We start from the raw sequence: 24,143 nt of genomic DNA, 5'->3' as shown, positions 1-24,143 counted from the left end.
GCTGTAACGCTGAATATGTGAAAATAAAACGGGGTAATTTTATTCGTCCTTGAGGGCTTCATTAATGCCCAAAATAACTATTCCACGCGGACGAAGTCGCGAGTACAACTAGTTAAATATCAAATATTCGAACTAAACTGGGTTAAATGACCCAGGTTTGGGAGAGTTTGGTTACTCTCCCAAACCTGGGTCATGGTCAAAAAGGGGCACCCCGAGTTCCTCTCCAGAGAGATAGGGACGTCACCACGACGAACGTCAGGAGAAAGAAGAATAGATATATTCCTTCTTTCTTGAAACCTTTTCCCAACCCTACACGCCGAGCATCTAAATCGCCCTACAAATTATACGTCAGTAGGGATTCCAATTGTGGGTTTGTAGGAACCGGATATCCGGCCCGTTTGCCGGGAACAATGCCCGGGCAGTGCCGGGGTATTCAGCTATGTTAATATTTGTATGCCCAGCACAATATCCGCCTTTTTATTCGAGCTTTGAACGTTTAAATTGTGCGGTTTGGTTTTTATGTATTTTTGATACTTTGGCCAGTAAGACAGGTTAAATGGAAACGTTTGAAAATGCTGCAATGTAATTTGTTTTGTTCCTGCTTCTTTACCTGCGCTTTTGGCAGTGGGATTGACTTTTTGTAATGTTTGACCTTAAACAGTGTATCTTAGTATTATCATAAATGTTGTTACGAGATACCAACTCAACGATACTATATTTTATAATAAATACTTATATAGATAAACATCCATAACCCAGGCCAATCAGAAAGTTCGTTTCTCATCATGCCTTGGCCAGGATTCGAACCCGGGACCTCCGGTGTCACAGACAAGCGTACTACCGCTGCGCCACAGAGGCCATCAAACAAATGGTCCCAAAGTACTAATTTACCCACAAAAATTTGAATATAAAATTTAGATTCATATGTTTTTTCCTTTTTAATATGTACACTCATATCACTCATATATAGTTTAGTTTACGTTTATACCTTATCATTCTAAGTCCATATAGTCACTATGATACTGCAAGTCACGAATACCATCACTAGATCGGAACGGTTATTTATTCACCATTCCTATGAACTGGGCGAAGCTAATATTTGCTCAATAAGCTATTATCACGAGTTGACCTAGCTCATCTATACCAATATTATAAAGCTTAAAGAGTTTGTTTGTTTGTTTGAACGCGCTAATCTCAGGAACTAATGGATCGAATTGAAAAAATATTTTTGCGTTGAATAGACCTTTTATCGAGGAAGGCTTTAATCTATCGTATATAACATTACGCTGCAACTACAAGGAGCAAAGAAATAATGGAATATGTGAAAAAACGGGGAAAATTATTCATTCATCCTTGAGGGCTTTAATGATGTCCATTATAACTTTTTTACGCAGAGGAAGTCGCGGGCACAGCTAGTGATACTAATAATAATATAATATATAATATAATAATATAGTTCAAGATACATAGAAGTTTCATATTTTAAAGCGCTCTAATGGTTTCATGATCGAAGACATTCAAAAACGTTTCACGTCATAATATAAAGCGACACAGCGATAGTAATCGCGCGATAAAAACGGCTGATTTTGCAAGTTTCCTCACCATGTTTTACCTTGCGGGGTAAACAGAGCCAACAGTCTTGAAAATACTGAAACGAGCAGATCAGCTGTTTGGCTTACTAATAGAATTGATTCATATGAAGTGACAGGTTGCTAGCCAGTCGCCCAAAAGAAGAATCCCAAGTTTATGAGCCCATCCCTTGGTCGCCTTTTACGACATCCATGGGAAAGAGATAGAGTGGTCCTATTCTTTTTTTTAGTGTTCTACCTCTTCATAAAAATATAGAATACACGTCAATCAAAGAGAGTTTCAGTTAACATATTGAAATCCAAATTAAACGTTTGTTTAATGTTTATTTTCCTTAATTTTACGAATGAATTGATAAAAAAATCTGTATATAGCTCGAACGATTCGGCCCAATGGTTTTCAATACTCAGCGAAAGCTAAACAATGAGCTTTAATGGCGGATGAAAGTTTGTGTTGAAAGAAATTTGCTATTTGGGTCATTTTTGCTAATGGAGGAATAGTCGGGCTCTTTGTTTTAATATCATTTGGTTTCCTGCACTAATATAAAAAAAGAATAGGACCTCAACCTACCATGAATGCCGTAAAAGGCGGCTAAGGGATATGCTTACAAACTTGGGATTCTTATTTTAGGCGATGGGCAAGCAACCTCCCACTATTTGAATCTCAATTCTATCATTAAGCCTGAGAGCCTACCTATCAAGCTTAATTACAGAATACCCTTGCGGGGTAGACAAAGCTAACAGTCTTAAAAAGACTTATAGGCCACGTTCAGCTGTTTGGCTCAATGATAGAATTGTGATTCAGACAGTGACAGGTTGCTGGCCCATCGCTCACAAGACGAATTCCAAGTCTATAACCCGTTAAAAAAGAAATGCTTTCGCTTCAAACGTACCAAAATTTCAGGTAACAAATTAAGCGACACCAAAACTAGTAACGAATAAAAAGTAATTTTTTCGCAATACACACCTACAAAGTTGTGCATTGCATGTCGTGCGATTGTAATTAATGCTTCGGCTGCATTCGGTGTCAGGCTAGGCGGCTTGCACTGTGTACGATTTTTTGTGTGGTACAAGGCATTCGCTCGAAGGTTACGCGTCAATCAAATTTAGACCTGTATTGTCGGAATTAAGCCGTAAACATACGACATTCATTCATATAGTCACGTCTATATCGCTTTAGGGGTATACAGAGCCGACAGTCTTGAAGAGACCGATAGGCCACGTTCAGCTGTTTGGCTTGATAGAATTGAGATTCAAATAGTGACAGGTTGTTAGCCCGTCGCCTAAAATAACAATCCCAAATTTATAAGCCTATCTCTTAGTCGTCTTTTACGACATCCATGGAAAATAAGATAGAGTGGTCCTATTCCTTTTTATATTAGTGCCGGGAACCAAAGCATATAAAAACAAAAAGCTTCGTGTAAAAGCTTGATTCATCCAATCTAGGATCCATGGTCAAAGGCATACCCCGGGCTCCTCTCCAGAGAGGTGAGGATGCAACCGGGACTAAAGCAAGGAAGAATGTGTGCTTTAATGAAAAGAGTCACAGTATATAGCGAACCTTATATTCCACAAATAAAACAGCCATACAGACATACTAAAGCCAGGTGGAAGAAGAATTCTATCATTAAGCCGAAAAGCTGCACGTGGCCATTCAGTCTTTTCAAGACTGTTGGCTCTGTCTACACCGCAAGGGATATAGACGTGACCATATATATGTGTTTCATACAGAACTATTTTATGATCTTTGTCGGAACTTGTTTTGAAAGAAATTAAAACTGCACTTTCTGAAATATCTCATTGAACTTATATTTGGTTTATACATTAGGTATTAACATCCATGAAATTATAAAACGTGAACTAAATTATATACATTTTTACATTGTAACATACGCTCTTCGGTCTTTTTAAAAATTCTGTGCAATATTCTATTTTTGTTCTTTTTTTTTTTCTTAGTCGCCAGCAGTACTAACAGAAGAACAAATTTTGGGCCACACACTAAAAAATTGACTCCATGGCTTCCGTGTGTTCCTGGCATAACTCTCGTTTCGAATGGGATATTTATTTGCTATTTAACAACTGCTCTTTATCGCACCGCTCGCCAGTAATTTTGACGTTTTTCGACGATAAATCCGGTAGGTATATGGGTGAAATTGTTCGCTGATTTATAGATAAGCCCTATCAGCGATATTGGAATATGCTGATTGGTACTAACTTTTGTTTTTACGGGCCAGCATTGATTGGTTTATCTCTTGTAATGTATGTAGTGACGGGTATATCTTTTTCTCTTTCGTATTAATTTAAATAGATCCTACTAATATTATAAATGCAAAAGTTTGTATGTCAGGATGTCAGTATGGATGTTTGTTACTCTTTCACGCAAAAACTACCGAACCGATTACGATGAAATTTGGTATGTGGGTAACTTAAGACCCAGATAAACACATAGTTACTACTAATTTTTGTGCACTTAAGAAAAAAAAAAAGATTTCATCTCTTATGTTACAATTAGAGAACATAAGAATTCCCTTAGTCGCATTTTACGACATCCATGGGAAAAAGATGGAGTGCTCCTATTCTTTTTTGTATTGGTGCCGGGAACCACACGGCATTACATTAAATCTTCGTTCCAAATAAAAATCACTTGTATAAAATTCTATGAGCTAAGTTACGAAAGGCGAATTCGGTCTTTAAAATCAAGTCCAATTTGTATTGAAGAGTTTTCTTTGGTGAAATACTGACCGATGCTATTACGTTGAGGGAAAACATCGTGAGGAAACCGGCACACTCAGGTAACTAGGTGTAGACGGTTAGGTTAGGTTAAGACGGTAAGGTTCCCCTGCAAGGGTTACGGAGATTAGAGTTGGGGTTGGGAGACGCTTCGTGTGAAAACATGACTCACCCAATCCAGGATCCATGGTCATGCCCCGGGCTCCTCTCCAGAGTGGTGGGGATGCAACCGGGACTAAAGCCAGGAGGAAGAAGGTGTGCTTTGATGAAAAAAGTTACAGTACAAAGCGAACCTTATATTTTAACAAATAAGACAGTTCTTTAAGCCAACAGTCTTGAAAGGACTGATAGGCCACGTTCAGCTGTTTGGCTCAATGATAGAATTGAGATTCAAATAGTGACAGATTGCTAGTCCATCGCCTAAAAGAAGAATCCCAGGTTAACCTTGTCAAGTTAAGTTGTCTACCCCGCAAGGGATATAGACGTGATTATATGTATGTATGTATATTCAAATTCCCATTTCACCACCTTTAAAACAATGGCTTGAATGTCGTAATTCACCGATGCATTTTTATTTATTCACGCAATAACCCGTCCACGGTAACGGCCAATATATCGCGTGACGTCACAGCCATACGTAGATGAAAAATAAAAAAATAGACACGCCTATCCATTAGTTTTGTCGACTCACAAATCACGAATCGAACATATAAATCTGTTGATCTATGTCGGTTGTGACCTTTTGGAATTTTACAAAATAGCGATATTTGTCAGTCACAATGGCTTATGTCGACACTGCGTTTTGTTTAAATGTGACATGTTTAGGCCGGTTTAGTTCGCATTCGTTTTAGTTTTTTTTTATTTTGGAGTTTTGTTAGCAAAATTTAAACCTTGTTTATCAAGATCTGAGTATATACGAGTATCTCGTACGTTAGTTCGGAATTTGAAACTGTAGTCGTTTTACAAAAATATTTTTTTTTCACGTCATAGATAAAAAGATAAACTCTTTATTGCAACAAAAGAAAAATAAAATTCATAACATAAATACATGCTACATTGAAATATACATTTATTTATAACTAGCTGTGCCTGCGACTTCGTCCGCGTGGAATAGTTATTTTGGGCATCATTGAAGCCCTCAAGGATGATTAATTTCCCTGTTTTTTTTTTCATATTTTCCATTATTTCATTGCTCCTTATAGTTGCACCGTGATTTTATATAACGTAAAGCCTTCCTCGATAAATGGTCTAGCCAACGCAAAAATAATTTTTCAATTCAAACCCGTTGTTCCTGAGATTAGCGCGTTCAAACAAACAAACAAAGTCGGCGGCAAAAAATCTTCAGCTTTATAATAATATTAGTATAGATAGAGAATTCGGCTATACAAAAGCCACCGCACTTAATAAAGTTTAAAAAACGTGTTTTAAATCGTTTAATAAACACACACATAAAATACTATGTATGTTGACATTGTTAGTCCGGAATTCTTGAAATATATTCTCACACATAATCCTACTATTTAGTCGCAATAAACAAGGCTCGTTGGATCCGGGAAAAATCCCGAAAAACCTCCCGAAATATCCCGAGCATATTTTAATTAAGGTTGGGAAGGACAATAAAAATAATTTACGGCATGCGCAGTGCCGCTTACCGACTCGATTTTTTAATCTGAACGGACATACTGCCGGTGTAAGGGACACGAGCCGCTGACGATTTTTCAAGTGGTTAAAATCCATTGATTCTCATTGATGTAAATAACTCGGTGTCGTGTGGTTTCCGCCACTTTTGAATAGGACCAATCATTCCATATCTTTCCCATTGATGTCGTAAAAGGCGATTAAGGATAGGCTAATAAACGTAGGATTCTTATTGAAGGCGATGGGCTAGCAACCTATCACTATTTGAATCTCATACATACATACATACATATGGTCACGTCTTTATCCCTTGCGGGGTAGACAGAGCCAACAGTCTTGAAAAGACTGAATGGCCACTTTCAGCTATTTGAATCTCAATTCTATCATTAAGCCAAATACTATCAGTCTTTTCAAGACTATTGGCTCTGTCTACCCCACAAGGGATAAAGACGTGATTATATGTTTGTATGTATGTATTCCTGTTGTAGGCGATGAGCTGGCAACCTGTCACTATTCGTATCTGAACTCCATCATAAAGCCATACAGCTGAACGTGGCCTTTCAGTCTTTTCAAGGCTTGGCTCTGTCTACTCCGCAAGGGACATAGACGTGACTATATGTATGTATATATGTACTATCATCCCCTGACTCCCGATTTTACTAGCAGCAGAGAATGCTATGATGAAATGAAGCTCAATAAACTTCAGGTGACATAAAACTATCATAAAAAACTATAAACTAGAAATTTTGTGAGTACAACAAAAAACGCAACATTGTAACAAATCACGATCTATTCTTTGACATTGTCACGTCACAAAGAATGTGCCGTCATAGAATTTATATATTACAGAAGTGTAGTTCAGAAGAAAATGTTGTATTTATAACTAGAGAACCACCCAGGCACCCATTTATAAATATTATATAAGCAATACCGTGTGGTTCCCGGCACCAATAAAGAAAGAATAGGACTACTCCATCTCGTTCCTATGGATGTCGTAAAAGGCGACTAAGGGATAGGTTTATAAACTTGGGATTCTTCTTTTAGGCGATGGGCTAGCAACCTGTCACTATTTGAATCTCAATTCCATCATAAAGCCAAACAGCTGAACGTGGCCTATCAGTCTTTTCAAGACTGTTGGCTCTGTCTACCCCGTAAGGGATATAGACGTGATTATATGTATGTATGTATGTATATAAGCAATTAAAAAAAAAACATCTTTCTTGATTTAGATTGATTGCGAAAGAAAAAGATAAAATTTACAAGTATTAATTCTACAAAAATTACAATTTATAATACTAATTAAAAAAAAAACAGATAAATTCAAATTTAAATGCACAATATATACGGGACAAATTACACAGATTGAGTTAGCCTCGAAGTAAGTTCGAGACTTGTGTTATGAGATACTAACTCAACGATACCATACTTAATAATAAATACTTATATAGATAATCATCCAAGACACAGGCCAATCAAAAAAAGTTCTTTTCTCATCATGCCCTGGCCGGGATTCGAACCCGGGACCTCCGGTGTCACAGACAAGCGTACTACCGTAAATGCACAATGTTTTAAACTTATATAACAGATAATCATATTTGTTTAAATTTATTTATTTCAGACCCAATTGTTAACTGGTAGATAATGTTTCTCTGATAATGAACATTTGTATTTTTTGCAATGAAGTTTAAATAAATAAATAACCCTTTCGGATATTTCAAACATTACAAATCTTACAGTAGACATACTATACATATAGGTACTTAGTATCTAAATTTTAACATGTCTAAAAATCACGTCTATATAAACCTTGCGGGATAAAGCCAAAAGTTTCAAAAATACTGATATGCGACCTACAGCTGTTTGGCTTAATGATAGAATTGAGATTCAAATAGCGACAGGTTACTTGCCCGTCGCTTACAAGAATAATCTCAAGTTTATAAGCCTGTCGCTTAGTCGCCTTTTACATCATCCATGGGAAAGAGATGGAGTTGTTAAATTTTGAACCACACGGCATATTGTAGTCAGACTAACAACGGTTCAAAGTTATCGCGTTACAAACATACATATAAATTATCTATATATCTTTATCGACTAAGGTAGACAAGCTGTACCAAATTTGATTAGCATTCCACAAAATTTCATATTGGAAATTGTAGACTTCCATCCTGTGTGCATCTAGCTTAATTTACGGCGGACCCGATAATTCGGTCGTAAAACCGGACCGCCGGTTTACGCCCGCCGTAAATCCGGTACCGGGCCGTGTCTATAATAATTCAAATGTCTCGATTCTTGTTCCGGCGCCGATCGTAAAGCTATCTCATTATCTAGTCACGATTTTTTGCATTTAAAATATGCGATTTTTTGTCGTCATATTTCGTGAAGTCACTAATTTATTTATGGATTCATCATATTATGGATTCATTCTATCTTAAACCCAAATAATAGCTGAACGTGGCCTTTCAGTCTTTTCAAGACTGTTGGCTCTGTTTACCCCGCAAGGGATATAGACGTGATTATATGTATGTATGTATGTATTCATCTGTTCAGTAACTCAATGTATTCGTGATTACGTTGTTAATACAAAAGACGTGGAAAAGTGTACGGTTGTCTATGCCTGTCATTGTGTTATTACGTACTAGTTGACGCCCGCGACTCCGTTTGCGTGTTATTGGAAATAAAAGGGTTGAGGTTATTAAATTTACTCAAATTGCTCATCAAGCTGAACAACTTTTGGTACTACGTATTTTCGATATTTCCTATAGGTTAGCTGAGTTATTATAATTTGACATCAGCTGTTCCAGATTCCAAAAAAAAATTATATGTTGGCCACACGTAAGAGCTATACAACAAAAAAAATTTGATTCAAATCCGTTCAGTAGTTCTGAAGAGTAGCGTGTACAAACAAACACACAAACAGACAGACTTATTTTTTCAAATTAATTAATTCATCGTCATAAATTATTATTATGAAAGTATACTCAATGTACAGACAACATTTTCTTACTGTTTTATTATAATTATTGATAATGATGATCCATAAAATCAAAATTTATTCTAAGAATATCTATAAAATTATAAGTCAATGATTTTGCCGTGTGGTTCCCGGCATTGCCGTGTGGTTCCCGGCACGAATAGAAAAAAGAATAGAACCACTCCATCTTTTTCCCATGGATGTCGTAAAAGGCGACTAAGGGGTAGGCTTATAAACTTGGGATTCTTCTTTTAGGCGATGGGCTAGCAACCTTTCACTATTTGAATCTCAGTTCCATCTTAAAGCCAAATAGCTGAACGTTGCCTACTAGTCTTTACAAGTCTGTTGGCTCTGTCTACCCCGCAAGGGATATAGACGTGATTATATGTATGTATGCCAATGATATCAAGTTCAATTTCTTTGTTCCAGGCCCAAAAGTGGCTCGATGCTACTCTATAGCCGGAAGAAAGTCCGGTACCGACGCGACGGCTATTGCTGGAAGAAGAGGAAAGACGGAAAGACCACTAGGGAAGACCACATGAAATTGAAAGTGCAGGGGACTGAGGTGAGATATTTAAATTATCACTTTGATTACATACATATGGTCACATCTATGTCCCTTGCGGGGTAGACAGAGCCAACAGTCTTGAAAAGACTGAATGGCCACGTTCAGCTATTTGGCTTTATGACAGAATTGAGATTCATATAGTGACAGGTTGCTGGCCCATCGCCTAAAAAAGGATCCCAAGTTTGTAAGCCTATCCCTTAGTCGCCTTTTACGACATCCATGGGAGAGAGATGGAGTGGTCCTTTTCTTTTTTGTATTGGTGCCGGGAACCACATGGCACTTTGATTACAGTGAGTTTTTATGTCATTTAGCTTTTGCGTTTTGGAGTCCAAGACCTAGGTTTCTTTAGTTAAAATATACATACGTCACGTCTATATCCCTTGTGGGGTTGACAGAGCCAACGGTCTTGAAAAGACTGATAGGCCACGTGCAGCTATATGGCTCAATGATGGAATTGAGGTTCAAATAGTGAAAGGTTTGACTGTATGTGTGTATGAATATAATTTCAAGTATTATGATTATATTTCAAGTAATAATGAATTTGTGATGAACAAAAAATGTATCTTTACAAATTCTGAAAAAAGAAGCGTATTAACAAAACCCAATTCATATCTTCGTTACAATTCTAAATCTTTGGCTCGTACTGGCAATAATTGGGGCAATACCTACGTTCATTTGGGGCATTCAGAAGTGTATTGCTTTCTCCAATTTCCCTTTCAACGCCACTCAGTTTCAACTGTCTTTGCATTGTGACAGGGCTGCGGTATTCATTTCATGCCTTTAAGTACGATTATTACTTGGCATTTCAAGACTTTCAAATACTCGCCAAATCGTTCTTTTAAAGGCTTTGGATAGGATTAATTTAAGTACTCGTCATATTTTGTATGCCTTTTTCAATTCAATTCAAGTTCAAATTCAAAATTTTTATTCATTATTATAGGATATTTATTGTCAAATCTTGTGGTTTCACAACATTGGTTGACGTCAAATAAATTAGTTAAAACTAAGTTTACTGCCGCTTCCAAGGCGTCAGTGCTCAAGAAGTGGTAACAAACTGCACTGCAGCATTTTCTTCGACACAGCCAACTTCACAACTGGCGTGAAGGTTTTGCCTTTCTGTCAATATTTGTGTATATTCAATGAAGAAGTAATAAGAGATGACATTGGTTTGGTTGACATGGTCAAAAGCATACCCCGGGCTTTTCCAGAGAGGTGAGGATGCAACCGGGTCTAAAGCCAGGAGGCAGAATAATCCATATGAAAATAAAATTGTTTTCCATTTTAAAATTTAATTGATAAAAGTCATGCCCTATTTCAAACTGAATTCTCATAACGCGAAATTAATTCAAATATCGATAAAAAAACGACACGTGCACAAAATCTAATTAGTTTGAATTGTCTATCTGAAATTTTAAGCTGAATTTTAAGTAGTTAGTACAGCTCTTATACATACATAAAATCATGCCTCTTTCCCGGAGGGGTAGGCAGAGACTACCTCTTTCCACTTGCCACGATCTCTGCATACTGCCTTCGCTTCATCCAGCTCTTATCATCGATAAAATATCTGATTTTCCTTTACCAATTTTACCTGATTCGAATTAAGTTTACATTCGATGCAATAGTGACTTAGATATAGTGGATAGACTTTATAAACCTCTCCTACACTTGACTTCGCTATGCTGTTCTTAATTTAGAGGTAACATGACTTTTTTTAATTTGTCACGGTACATAAATAAACGTCCTTAAAACTATTAAATTTTTACTACACATTATTTTTCTCTTTATTTCTTATTGCATCATACATACATACATACAGTCACGTCTATATCCCTTGCGGGGTAGACAGTGCCAACAGTCCTGAAGAGACTGACAGGCCACGTTCAGTTTTTTGGCTTTATGATAGAATTGAGATTCAAATAGCGACAGGTTGCTAGCCCATCACCTAAAAAAGCCTATCCCATAGTCGCCTTTAACGACATCCATGGCAAAGAGTTGGAGTATTCCTATTCTTATTCACTACTTCCATTAAACAGAAATACGCGTAAACACAAACGCTATTTCAACATTTAATTTAACAGCAAACGGTACTACAAAACCTGTTTTATCTCAACGCTACAAATCTTCGCGACAGCTAAACGTTATGTTCAGGCCTAATCTTGAGTGAACTACACTTTAAACCCTCACTTTACTCGGCCCGGGGCCTTTTTGCTTATTAACTGACAGTGTTGCGTGTTCGCGTTGGTGTGTGGTCTAATTATTATGTGTATTATTCAAGTATTTTTTTGAATACACTAGTACCCGAAACCGCCGAGCTTGCATGAAAAGAGTTATGTATGTGGATGAAGCGAAGGAAGTGTGCAGAGATCGTGGCAAGTGGAAAGAGGTAGTCTCTCCCCTCCGGGAAAGAGGCGTGATTTTATGTATGTATGTATGCACACTAGTGGAAGTTAAGAGAATATTAGTATCTGCTAGATGCTTCTTTTCCTACAATTGTTAAAGTCAAACAAATCGATGTTCATGTGGGTTCTATCATTTTAGAACAGGATACTCCATGTCTTTCCCATTCATATCGTAAAAGGCGACTAAGGGTAAGGCTAATCAACTTGGAATTCTTCTTTTAGGTGATGGGCTAGCAACCTGTCACTATTTAAATTTCAACAGCTGAACGAGGCCCTTCAGTCTTTTCAAGTCTGCTGGCCCTGTCTACCTCGCCAGGGATATAGACGTGATGATATGTATGTATGTATGGAACAAACAAATCAGAATTAAAGTAATTTTCTTATAACAATATGTCACTATCTCATTTTATCATTAAACTCTTCATCCTACCATTGTCGTGGTCTCATATTATTATTGGCACTGTCTACTCTGTTACGAATAAGGCCTGGTATTTGCCTGTAACCTACTAAGCGCGAAATAATGGGAACTGAAAAAAAGACCGTCACTATGACAGTTTAGTTACATATATAAGGCATATTAATCTGTAACGGGGAAGACAGAGCCAATATACTCAAAACCCGAAGGCTATAATGATAAAGTGGAACATGTTTAAGGTAATCCTTAACCCTCCGAAGTCAGGGTTACATGAAGCAATAATAACTTTGGGTTGTTCCAAGGTCAATCTTATACTGCTTAATTATTAAACCACAACTGGCATCTTTCCAGTTAACTGTTTATGGTTATGTTTTTCTTTAAATTTTGTCCAAATTTTTAGCTTGTAGTTTCTAGATCAAATATTATTGGGCAGTCCTATTTTCTAGAGGGTTAGGTAGAGGCGAGATCTTTTCTCTGGCAAAGATCACTGCTTTTTTTTTTTAAATAAATAAATATATACAGGACAAATTACACTGATTGAGTTAGCCTCGAAGTAAGTTCTTTGAGACTTGTGTTTTGAGATACTAACTCAACGATACTATATTTTATAATAATTACTTATATAGATAAACATCCAAGACCCAGGCCAATCAGAAAAAAGTTCTTTTCTTATCATGCCCTGGCCGGGATTCGAACCCGGGACCTCCGATGTCACAGACAAGCGTATTACCGCTGCGCCACAGAGGCCGTCAAACTGCTGCTTTATTTGTTTCATTTACATCCAAAAGTTGTAAATTTGTTTTAAGTAATTTATTTGACGTCAACCGTTGTTGTGAAACCAAAAGATTTGACAATTATTAAGCGACTAGCTGTGCTCGCGACTTCGTCCGCGTGGAATAGTTATTTTTGGCATCATTGAAGCCTTCAAGGATGAATAACATTCCCCGTTTTTTTCACATATTTCATTATTTCTTTGCTTCTAATAGTTGTTGTATAGCCTAAAGCCTCCCTCGATAAATGGTCTATTCAACGCAAAAATAATTTTTAAATTCGAACCAGTAATTCCTGAGATAAGCGTGTTCAAACAAACAACCTCTTCATCTTTATAATATTAGTATAGATATGAAGTATCCTATAATTATGAATAAAAATTTTGGATTTGAATTTTGATTTTGAATTAAAACTATTTTGTGAAAATGTTATTTCTACTGACTGAGGGTGACGTCTGAAAGAATGTATCAATAGTCTGTCAATATAGGGTGTATGTAGATAACAATGTTTCGCTATGTAGTCTTTTTCTAAGGGATAGGCTTATAAATTTGTGATTCCTCTTTCAGGCGATGGGCTAGCAACCTGTCACTATTTGAATCTCAATGCTATCACTAAGCCAAACAGCTGAGCGTGGCCTATCAATCTTTTCAAGATTGGTGGCTCTGTCTACCTCGCTAGGGTTATAGACGTGATCATATGTATGTATGTATGTAGTCTTTTTTCACATTTGGTGTTCAGTTACTATAGAACAAACTGCCAAATTACAAAAAACTATTCCACGAGGCCCTATCGTCAAATAAACATACCATTGTCTTTCATTTCTTTCATAGACCGTAATATACGTAAAATCAGGTCTATATCCTTTGCGGGGTAGACAGACGCAACAGTCTTGAAAGGACTGATGACGTTCAGCTGTTTGGCTTTATGATAGAATTGAGATTCAAATAGTGACAGGTTGTTATAGGTTATTGTATGCTACAAATTCATAAAAAGTCATTGATGTCTATCAGAATAAAATCTTAAAACGAATTGATATCGCAATAAAAATACAACGATTCACAACTCCAATTAGTGGGGCGCTGGAATAAATCCGTTTACTTATTCATCAATCCGAGTTGAATCCACTGATGCTTTTGTTGATTTATTTATATTTTGTTTTCATGTTTTGCCTAAACGCCATCTGCAATGCTTTGACCCGAATTTATTTTATAACTAGCTACGCCTTGGGACTTTGCCTTCGCGGGAATTTTGGGATAAAAGTATCATACACATTCTACACGTCTATATTTCACATGTGCATTAATTTTCATCAAAATCTATCTAAAAGATTTGGCGTGAAAGAGCAAAAAACACACACACATCCTTAAAAACTTTCGCATTTAAAATTTAAGTAGGAAATAGAATTTGAATCTCAATTCTATCGTTAAGCCAAACGGCTGAAATTGGTTTATCAATTTATTCAAGACGATCGGCTCTGTTAACCCCGCATGGGATATAAACGTGATCAAGTAGTGAGTATGTAGGAAATAGAATCGGATAGGATTAAAAAATAAGAACTTTTTACACCGATTTTGTTTATTCTATTAAATAATCGATTTACAAGTGACTTTTGCATGCGAAACTTTAATTTTAGTGACATACTTAATTCGGACTCTGATGGTAAGAACATAATATCTACAACTTTTGCGTACTGACTGACATACAATGTATAGCCGAAATTACTAAACTTAGCTTAAATTTGGGAAGTGTATGTACAAATTTTTAGGGTTTCTCAAAAAAAGTTTTAAGCTTTATTTATTTTATTCCTTAGAAATCTTTTTGTTATCGTGTTGTTCCCAGTATCAATATGTGAGAAAAGTTGGACCACTCCGTCTTTTTCCCATGGATGTCGTTAAAAGGCGACTAAGGGATAAACTTGGGTTGGGTTCTTCTTTTAGCCGATGCGCTGTCACTATTTGAATTTCAATTCTATCAGTTCAGTCATTCAAGACTGTTGGCTCTGTCTACCGCGGAAGTGATATTGACGTGATTATATGTATGAATGCATCTTTATTTTACAATAATTCCACAGCCATAGGTGGTTATATACATACATACATATGGTCACGTCTATATCCCTTGTGGGGTAGACAGAGCCAATAGTCTTGAAAAGACTGATCGTCCACGTTCAGCTACCTGGCTTATTGATAGTATTGAGATGCAAATAGTGACATGTTGCTAGCCCATCGCCTAAAAAAAGAATTCCAAGTTTGTAAGCCTATCCTTAGTCGCCTTTTACGACATCCATGGAAAAGAGATGGAGTGGTATATATATATATATATATATATATATGTTACGTTACCAAAAAGCTTTATTATAATCTAATATTTAATAAAATATACACTTATCTGAATAATAATGCATATTATATCAAGTTTAAACTTTGTGGCATCACATCATCGCCTTATCCAGCCGTAAAACCTATTTAAATATTAAATTGTGAATAACTGCAAAATTTTCAGCGAAGTAGTAAATATGATAATGAATAAAGTTAATGTTATTTCAAAAGGCATAAAGGTCATTTTCGACATGCAAAATGCAAGGTAATGCATTCTAAGGGATTATATTTTTTAAAACCAGCTTTTTTGGCTTTCCACGAGGTTAAACAAACAAAGGAAACAAATAAATATATTTGTTGATATGAGTTTTGGCAGTCAAAGTTATTACTAGCGGTATCATTTTATTAAGATATTTTTTTATAATAAGAGGGTCATATGTTTGTGGGTCGTGAGAATTTATTTTGAATATTCATTAAGCATTAGGCACAAAGGTATAAATATAAATAAATTAAAATAAACTTAACCTTATTATGTAGCATGATACCTATCTATAAACATGTAGCATGCATGGAAAGGCGACTAAAGGAAATGCTTATAAACTTGAAATTCTTCTAGTAGGCGATGGGCTAGCTATAAGTAACTATTTGAATCTTAGCTATACAGCTGTCTGCCCCGCAAGGAATATGGACGTGATTATTTGTGTGTACAATTTTTGTGTGCTAAAAAAATAATGAAAACAACTTAAAAATAGATCTATCCAAACGAACACTTTTTAAATCCGGGCTTTAAATAATCGATCGAATTGAGAACCTGCTTTTTGTAAGTCAGTTAAAAATACAGTATGTTTCGGAACTGTCATATTAAACACATTCATTCGAAGGATCTTGATCAAATTAAGGACGTCCTGGTAAAGGGTCAGGTCAAAAGTACCCGAAACCGCCGAGCTTGCATGAAGAGTTATGAATGTGGATGAAACGAAGGAAGTATGCAGAGATCGTGGCAAGTGGAAAGAGGTAGTCTCTACCTACCCCTCCAGGAAAGAGGCGTGATTTTATGTATGTATGTATGTATAAAAATACAGTACATTTCGGAACTTGTTGTATTAAACACATTCATTCGAAGTATTAGTGTATTTTTCTTCAAAGCAATAGCTAAGCCTATTTGCGATGTGGTCTGGCACCACGCCAAAGTTAACTATTGTAACCCGGCGTTGCTTGCCGAGACCACAATATGGTCGCGGTGATCTATGTGACCGTTACCACTGGCTTGCGTATTTTAGAAGCTGGAATATATTTTTTTAAATCTGCTTTGGAGATTGGGATAGTACTAAAAGATTTTCGTGTGTGTCCCGGCACCAATACAAAAAAGAATAGGACCGCTCCATCTCTTTCCTATAAATTTCGTAAAAGACGACTAAGGCATAGGCTTACAAACTTGGGATTCTTTTTTAGGCGATGGGCTAGCAACCTGTCACTATTTGAATCTCAATTCTATCATTTTTCTGATTCGCCGTTCAGTGGTGGATCAGAACGGAATTAATTTGAAAGAAATTCATATACTCGTACTCGCCTTTTATGAAACCTGTGGGAAGGAGGTAAAACGTCTAATTTCAAAATTTTTCGAACCACACGGCGTTATAGATGGTTATTATCACTATCTCAAACCCAACTTATATTATTAATGAGAAAGTAAGTATGTTTGTTTATTGCATCTTCACGCGTTATCTTCAGAACCAATCTTATTGAAATTTGTCGAATGTATTAGGTCCTTACATATAAAATAGGCGTTTTGTTGTATTGGCCTTTTTGGTTAGGATTTCCAAATTCAAATTTATACAGTTATTTCCACATGTATGTGTGTATTGTTTACCGTTATTCATTTGTTTTTTTTCTTTTGATTTTTCTGTTTGCAAAAAACCTGTAATTTTTTGTAGGCGGCGGTATTGGCATGAAGGTGGCGCTAAATTCGCGGGTAAAAGCTAGTTAAGTATAATTATCGAGCGACAAAGCCGCAGACAGCCGCTAGCACCTAATGTATAATACACAGATAACATATTATTATTCGATCCCACACGCTAAGATCCTGGCAACTAATCTACTCAAAATATCACATTGAATATTCCATTTGGGTTGCCTAAGATTATCCCGTCAACTTTCGGCAAATGATGGATTCTGCAAGCTTTTGGGGGTTTAAACGAGTTGAGTAAGGTCACCTTGCTAACGATGATAGTGAATGTATATATACATAGAAATATATACATATTATCACATCTATATCCCTTGCGGGGTGGACAGAGGCAAAAGTCTCAAAAACACCAAAAGGCCACGTTCAGCTGTTTGGCTTTATGTTAGAATTGAGATTCAAATAGTGACAGGTTGCTGGCCAATCGCCTAAAAGAAGAATCCCAAGTTTATAAGCCTAACTCTCAGTCGCCTTTTACGTCATTAATGAGATGGAATGGTCCTATTTTTTTTTATATTGGTGCCGGGAACCTCACGGCATGCTACACCGAAGGAAATCTCACTCAGATTGGCAATTCACCTATCACGGGCCCACCCTAAACGGATACTCGAATCTAAATCGGGCTATATAGTGCCGAAACGTATTTTTGCGAGACCATTGAGCCAATAACCAGGCTCATAGTGAGTTTAAGGGGAAATCCGGCTCTAGGAGGTTATGGTGTGGCCTAAGTAACGAGTGCCGTGTGGTTCCCGGCACCAATACAAAAAAGAATAGGACCATTCCATCATTTTCTCATGACATTAGTCATAAAAGGCGATCAAGGGATAGGCTTACAAACTTGGGATTCTTTTTAGGCGATGGGCTAGCAACCTGTCACTTTTTGAATCTCAATTCTATCATTAAGCCAAATAGCTGAACGTGGTCATTCAGTCTTTTCAAGACTATTGGCTCTGTCTACCTCGCAAGGGATATGGACGTGACCATATGTATGTATGTAAGTAATGAGATATAGCGATTAAACAATGTTGGTGGCGGCGTGGTAACTTGTAGGCTTATGTACATAAATATATATTCACGTCTTTAAAGCTTGCGGGGTTTCAAAAACCAGCTTTAAAAAGTGACCTTCTTAATAAAAAGTATCTTGGAAGAAGAACATAATTTATAATGAAAAAAAAAATCAGTAAGCGTAGAAACGTAGGCCGAGACTATGAATTTTCTCTCGCTGTTCTATATAAATATCATTTAACTAGTCTCAATTCTGTTCTAAATAAATGTATATAAATATCAATTTAACTAGTCTCAATACATGTAAGTGTGATTAGCCCGTCAATATTGATTTTATGTTTCATATGGTTCTCATCTTAGAACAGAACCTCACTCACTTCATCTCTCCTTGTTTACTTGTCCAGTCAAGTCAGACTTATAATAAGACCTTTTCTATATTTGAACATAAAATAAAGAAACTAATCTTACATCTTATCATTCACTATAATATCTTTAATCGACAACCAAATAACTCTGAATAAAATCACATTTCTACGACGATAACCAAGTGCTATTTGATTAGTCACTGGCAAATGACGTCACAAGTTATTTCCTGCCTCCCTTGACTTGTACCAAACACTAATATCCGGAGTGAGTGAATTAGACTTTTACGATGAGAATCGAATCTACGAATAGGTTCCACGTATCGTAATGGCGTACCAACATCGCCAAATGACAAGTTATGTGCTTTGAAAGGATCTTTTCTTAATCACATTCTATACCTGCCTTTATAGGATAGCTGTTATTTGACATAAATTTATAAGGGAGGTCAAAAGAATATATTTAGGTCTTTTCATGTCTTTTAGGCTATGGGCTAGCAACCTGCCACTATTTAAATCTCAATTCTATCATTAAGCCAAACAGCTGAACGTGGCCTATCAGTCTTTTCAAGACATTGGCTTTGTCTACCCAGCAATAGACGTGATTATATGTATGTATGTAATTTAAAAAAATAAATATTTAAACAACTCGGCTATTTAGATTTGCTTTTTTCGATTTTACGTTAATGATGCTTGTAAATATTTAATCTAACAGTGAGGATGCCATGAGAGAGAGTGCCGTGTAGTTCCCGGCACCAATACAAAAAAGAATAGGACCACTCCATCTCTTTCCCATGGATGTCGTAAAAGGCGACTAAGGGATAGGCTTACAAACTTGGGATTCTTTTTTAGGCGATGGGCTAGCAACCTAGCACTATTTGAATCTAAATTCTATCATTAAGCCAAATAGCTGAACGTGGCCATTCAGTCTTTTCAAGACTGTTGGCTCTGTCTAGCCCACGAGGGATATAGACCTGACCATATGTATGTATGTATATGTATGAGGATGAAATAACTTGACTGTGGGTCAAGGCGCTAAGCTTTCAACACGTTAAAAAAACGAAAACAATTTAACGAATATCGTAAAACCAAACGAGCGCCCTGAATGTGTGTAACTTGTATCTCTTTGCAGTTTCAACAAAGATTTTTTACGTTCCCTATTTTTAAAAGCGCCCGGGCTTTTTACGTGATTTAAATTTAAAGTAGCGTTCCGTTTTAAAATGCATTTTTAAGTTGGATAGACGTGTTGTTTAGATTTCCTTTGACGGTCAAAATGTAAGGCTTTAATTTGTATTACAGAATAGATAGTAGATATTATAAATAATACTAGGCAATGTTTAATTTATACGGTTTCCAACAGAATATAAAAAGAACTTAATGATTTCGTCCTTTAAGTTGCATACTTGCATCAAAGGCCATTTCTGAAATAAATGAAAAATGTATTTAATAAATAACAACTCTATCTTTTAAAGATGTTTAAGGTTCACTACAAATATGTGTGTTAACAGCGATTTGTATCTTTCAGAAAAGTTGTAAATTTATTCTTCAAAAAAATAAAACAGTTAAATTTGGTTATAATGATAACCTATTCTAGTGAAAATCTATGTATGTATATAACAATGCCTATATACCTTGCGGGGTAGATACAGTCAACAGTCTGGAAAAGACTGAAAGGCCACGTTCAGCTGTATGGCTCAATGATGGAATTGAAATTCAAATAGTGACAGCCTATTGTCCACAAAAAGAATCCTTAGATTAGTCCACACATTGTTCCTTGTGCACCGCAACCTTACTTACCTTTTAAACTACATAAATACATCCATTTGAAATAAATGGGGCGGTCTTAATCTTAAGTACTGGGAATCGCACGGGAACCCAGTCAAAATCCGTATATCCGTATTATGTACATCCCTAAAATACTTACTTACACGTTTACAGTGTCTGTTAAAAAGTATCGTGCGGCCTCGTTAAAATTTCACACGAGCGGGTCGCGCGGCATAAATGATACCAAACATTCACCACGTCATAAATACTAATAAAAGCGTCGTGGTGTTTCCGAGAATTTTCCAAGTTTTGCCGGAGTTGGTTAAAGGCATTCCCACGTGCTTTGGGGGCCAACTGATACTTATGGCGTAACTAGAGTTGCGTGCGCCCGGTGCAAGATTCTACGATGGCGCCCTTGGGTTTTTTTGTTGTACAGTTACATGCATATAATCATACCTGTTTTCAGAGGGGTAGACTATGACTACATCTTTCCATTTGCTATGATCTCTGCTGCTTTCGCTTCATGTACATTCATATCTATCTTCATACAAGCTCGTCAATTTAGGGTACTCTTGAGCTGATCTTTCGTCAGCATGTTTCCCATTTGACCAAGTTACTTTCGTCTCGGCGTTCCCTTTATAACATTCCTATTCACACTTTTTTTGTGTATTTGACTAATCAACCAGCTTTCGTTCATCCTCTCCGCAGGACGGAACCAGCTTAGCATAGGATTGTAATTGCAAAATGCACATTTGTTAAAATTCAATCTCTGATCGATTTTGTATTATGATAAATAAATATATACGAGACAAATTACACAGATTGAGTTAGCCTCAAAGTAAGTTCAAAACTTATGTTACAAGATACAAACTCAACGATACTATATTTTTTTATAATATATACTTATATAGATAAACATCCAAGACCCAGGCTTATTGGAAAAAGTTCGTTTCTCATCATGCCCTTGCCGGGATTCGAACCCGGGACCTCCGGTGTCACAGACGAGCGCACTACCGCTGCGCCACAGAGGCCAATGAACTTCCAGTAGTAAACGATATCTGTGGTCGATGTTAGTCATTGTTGGGCCCCCAAATAGTTCTTGCCCTGTGTCTAGGCACTCTATTTACGGCACCAACCGATACTTTAAAGCAGTATTAAATGTTGATATTCCGATGTATAGTAGTCGCCACGTACGTACATTTTGAATAATACATTTTGCACAACTGTGATCGTGGAGCGTAAACTTTTATGGTGTAAGACGTGGGATTAAGCGGGAACGAAGTGATTTGGGATAACATTTTCCAATGCCAAAAAGTAATAAATACTAATAAAACCCGCAACAATAGGTAGTGCGCTTGTCTGCGACACAGTAGGTCCTTGGTTCGAATCCGGCCAGGGCATGATGAGAAACGAACTTTTTTTGATTGACCTGTGTTTTATATATTCATCCTTTTGGTATCTTATAGTATCTTTGAGTTACTATCTCATAACAGAAGTTTCAAACTTACTTCGAGGCTAACTCAATCTGGGTAATTTGACCTGCATATATACATTTATTTACAATTATTGCCTATTTGCATATCATGGAATAAGTCTTTCCTTTGCCGATTTCTCCCGCTATTTCCATATTCAACAATAATTTCATACAAGCTTAATGCATAAACAAGGCATTGATTCCTAAAGCAAGTAACATGACCACATTTAGTATTTACAATAAACATTTTTTTAAAGAAAATTATACAAAGAAAATGCTAATCATGAAAACCATCACCAAAATAAGTATATAATGTACCACTAACTAGTACATTTAAAAAAGGTTACACTATTATAAGATTTCCGCGCCCGCTCATGTCTTAGGCCAGCGTTATTCCGAGAGGCTTTCTGGGTAACGAAGTTAGTGCAGGTGCCAATTCCGGGTTAGCCTCTTTGGACATCTGTACTCGTTCGGGACGCGGTAATTGGCGTACACTTGGTTGTACAAGGGGTGGAATTTGGTAATAGAGCGTATCTAATGATTAACCGCTGAGAGTTAAAACTGATGTCAAATGATTTGTTCGAACGACGATTTGGGCCGTGTGGTTCTCGGAACCAATACAAAAAAGAATAGGACCACTCCATCTCTTTCCCATGGATGTCGTAAAAGGCGACTAAGGGATAGGCTTACAAACTTGGGATTATTTTTTAGGCGATGGGCTAGCAATCTGTCACTGTTTTAATCTCAATTCTATCATTAAGCCAAATAGCTGAACGTGGCCATTCAGTCTTTTCAAGACTGTTGGCTCTGTCTACCCCGCAAGGGATATAGACGTGACGTATTTACGTATGTATGTATGGTTCTCGGCAGCTTAGAATAGGCACTCCGTATCTTTACCATGGGTATAAGGCGATAAGGGAAAAGGCTTCTAACGTTGGGTTTTTTTTAAAGAGATGGGCTAACAACCTATCACTATTTGAATCTCAATTTTTGTCATTGGAAGATACAGCTGAACGTGGCCTTTCAGTCTTTTCAAAACTGTTGCCTCTATCTGTTTCGCAAGGGATATAGACGAGATTATATGTACCTATATATGTAGTTATTTATGAAACATACTCTAAGGATTTCATAAATACCTACATACCATCTTGTTAGGACTGACCTTTACATTAACCTTTAGTTCCGTGAAAATACTGAAGGTAAATTAAATTTGCGTTTTTGACAAAATTACGTATGTTTTTTTGTAAAAAAGTGGTGTATTAAACTATGAAATAAGAAATTTAATAAGTACTACAACAAAAAATTAGGGACCAATTTTTATATTTTTACAGAGGTACAGACCTTCAGTTACAGATTTCCTTTGGACCAGAAGCAACATTTAATTTAAAAGTTATATGTATTTGTAATTGTTACAGCACGTTACAAAATTACACGTGATTGTAATCCCAGCCAAAATTATCAAATAGGAAGAAATCCCGATTGGGATAAGTACGCCATTGTATATAAATTCTTCTAAATCCAATGACTGTTTTAAAATTTGTTAAACTATTTCTTTTTTTGTGCAATAAAGAGTTTACAAACGTTTTTTTAAATTAAAATAATCCTTGCCTTCTTGCCGAGTAAAAATATTTTCTCCATCACTTCAGGAAGTAATGTGGCAAGGCAACTATTCCTTTGTGAACTACAGAATACATTCTTACAATATGATAAAGAGCTTCCGTTTATTTGTTGTATTAATTATTCCACTTCGCATAATGTGTTGTGCGAAAGAATATATAGATTACCTACGATAACTAATTGTAGGAGAAACTCTATATTATCGATATAAATATAAATATATACAGGGCAAATTGCACAGATTGAGTTAGCCTCGAAGTACGAGACTTGTGTTACGAGATACTAACTCAACGTTACTATATTTCGTAATAAATACTTATATAGATAAACATTCAAGACCCAGGCTAATCAGAAAAAGTTCTTATCTCATCATACCCTGGCCGAGTATCGAACCCGGGACCACCGATGTCACAGACAAGCGTATTACCGCTGCGCCACAGAGGCCGTCAAGAAAGAAGAAAGAAGCATATATGTATATATTCTTCTTTCCGGATAAAATCCCGGCTACATCCTCACCTTTCTGGCAAGGGAGCCCGGGTCCGCCTTAAATATCGATGTAATTCAT

The 24,143-nt window shown here is 36.5% G+C and overlaps 1 protein-coding gene across 1 annotated transcript in view; it reads left to right on the top strand.

The window, feature by feature from the left end:
* LOC106137175 (calmodulin-binding transcription activator 2) overlaps positions 1-24,143 on the top strand; it is a 128,214-nt gene that overhangs the window by 76,909 nt on the left and 27,162 nt on the right. The window contains exon 4 of the mRNA XM_013337960.2: positions 9,355-9,490. Within this exon, the coding sequence (XP_013193414.1) occupies positions 9,371-9,490 (120 nt within the window). The 5' untranslated portion in view covers positions 9,355-9,370. The remainder of the gene's footprint in view (positions 1-9,354; positions 9,491-24,143) is intronic.

Source organism: Amyelois transitella, chromosome 13 (genome assembly GCF_032362555.1).
Source record: "Amyelois transitella isolate CPQ chromosome 13, ilAmyTran1.1, whole genome shotgun sequence".
NCBI lineage: Eukaryota > Metazoa > Arthropoda > Insecta > Lepidoptera > Pyralidae > Amyelois > Amyelois transitella.
This window is presented reverse-complemented; position numbering and strand designations above follow the sequence as displayed.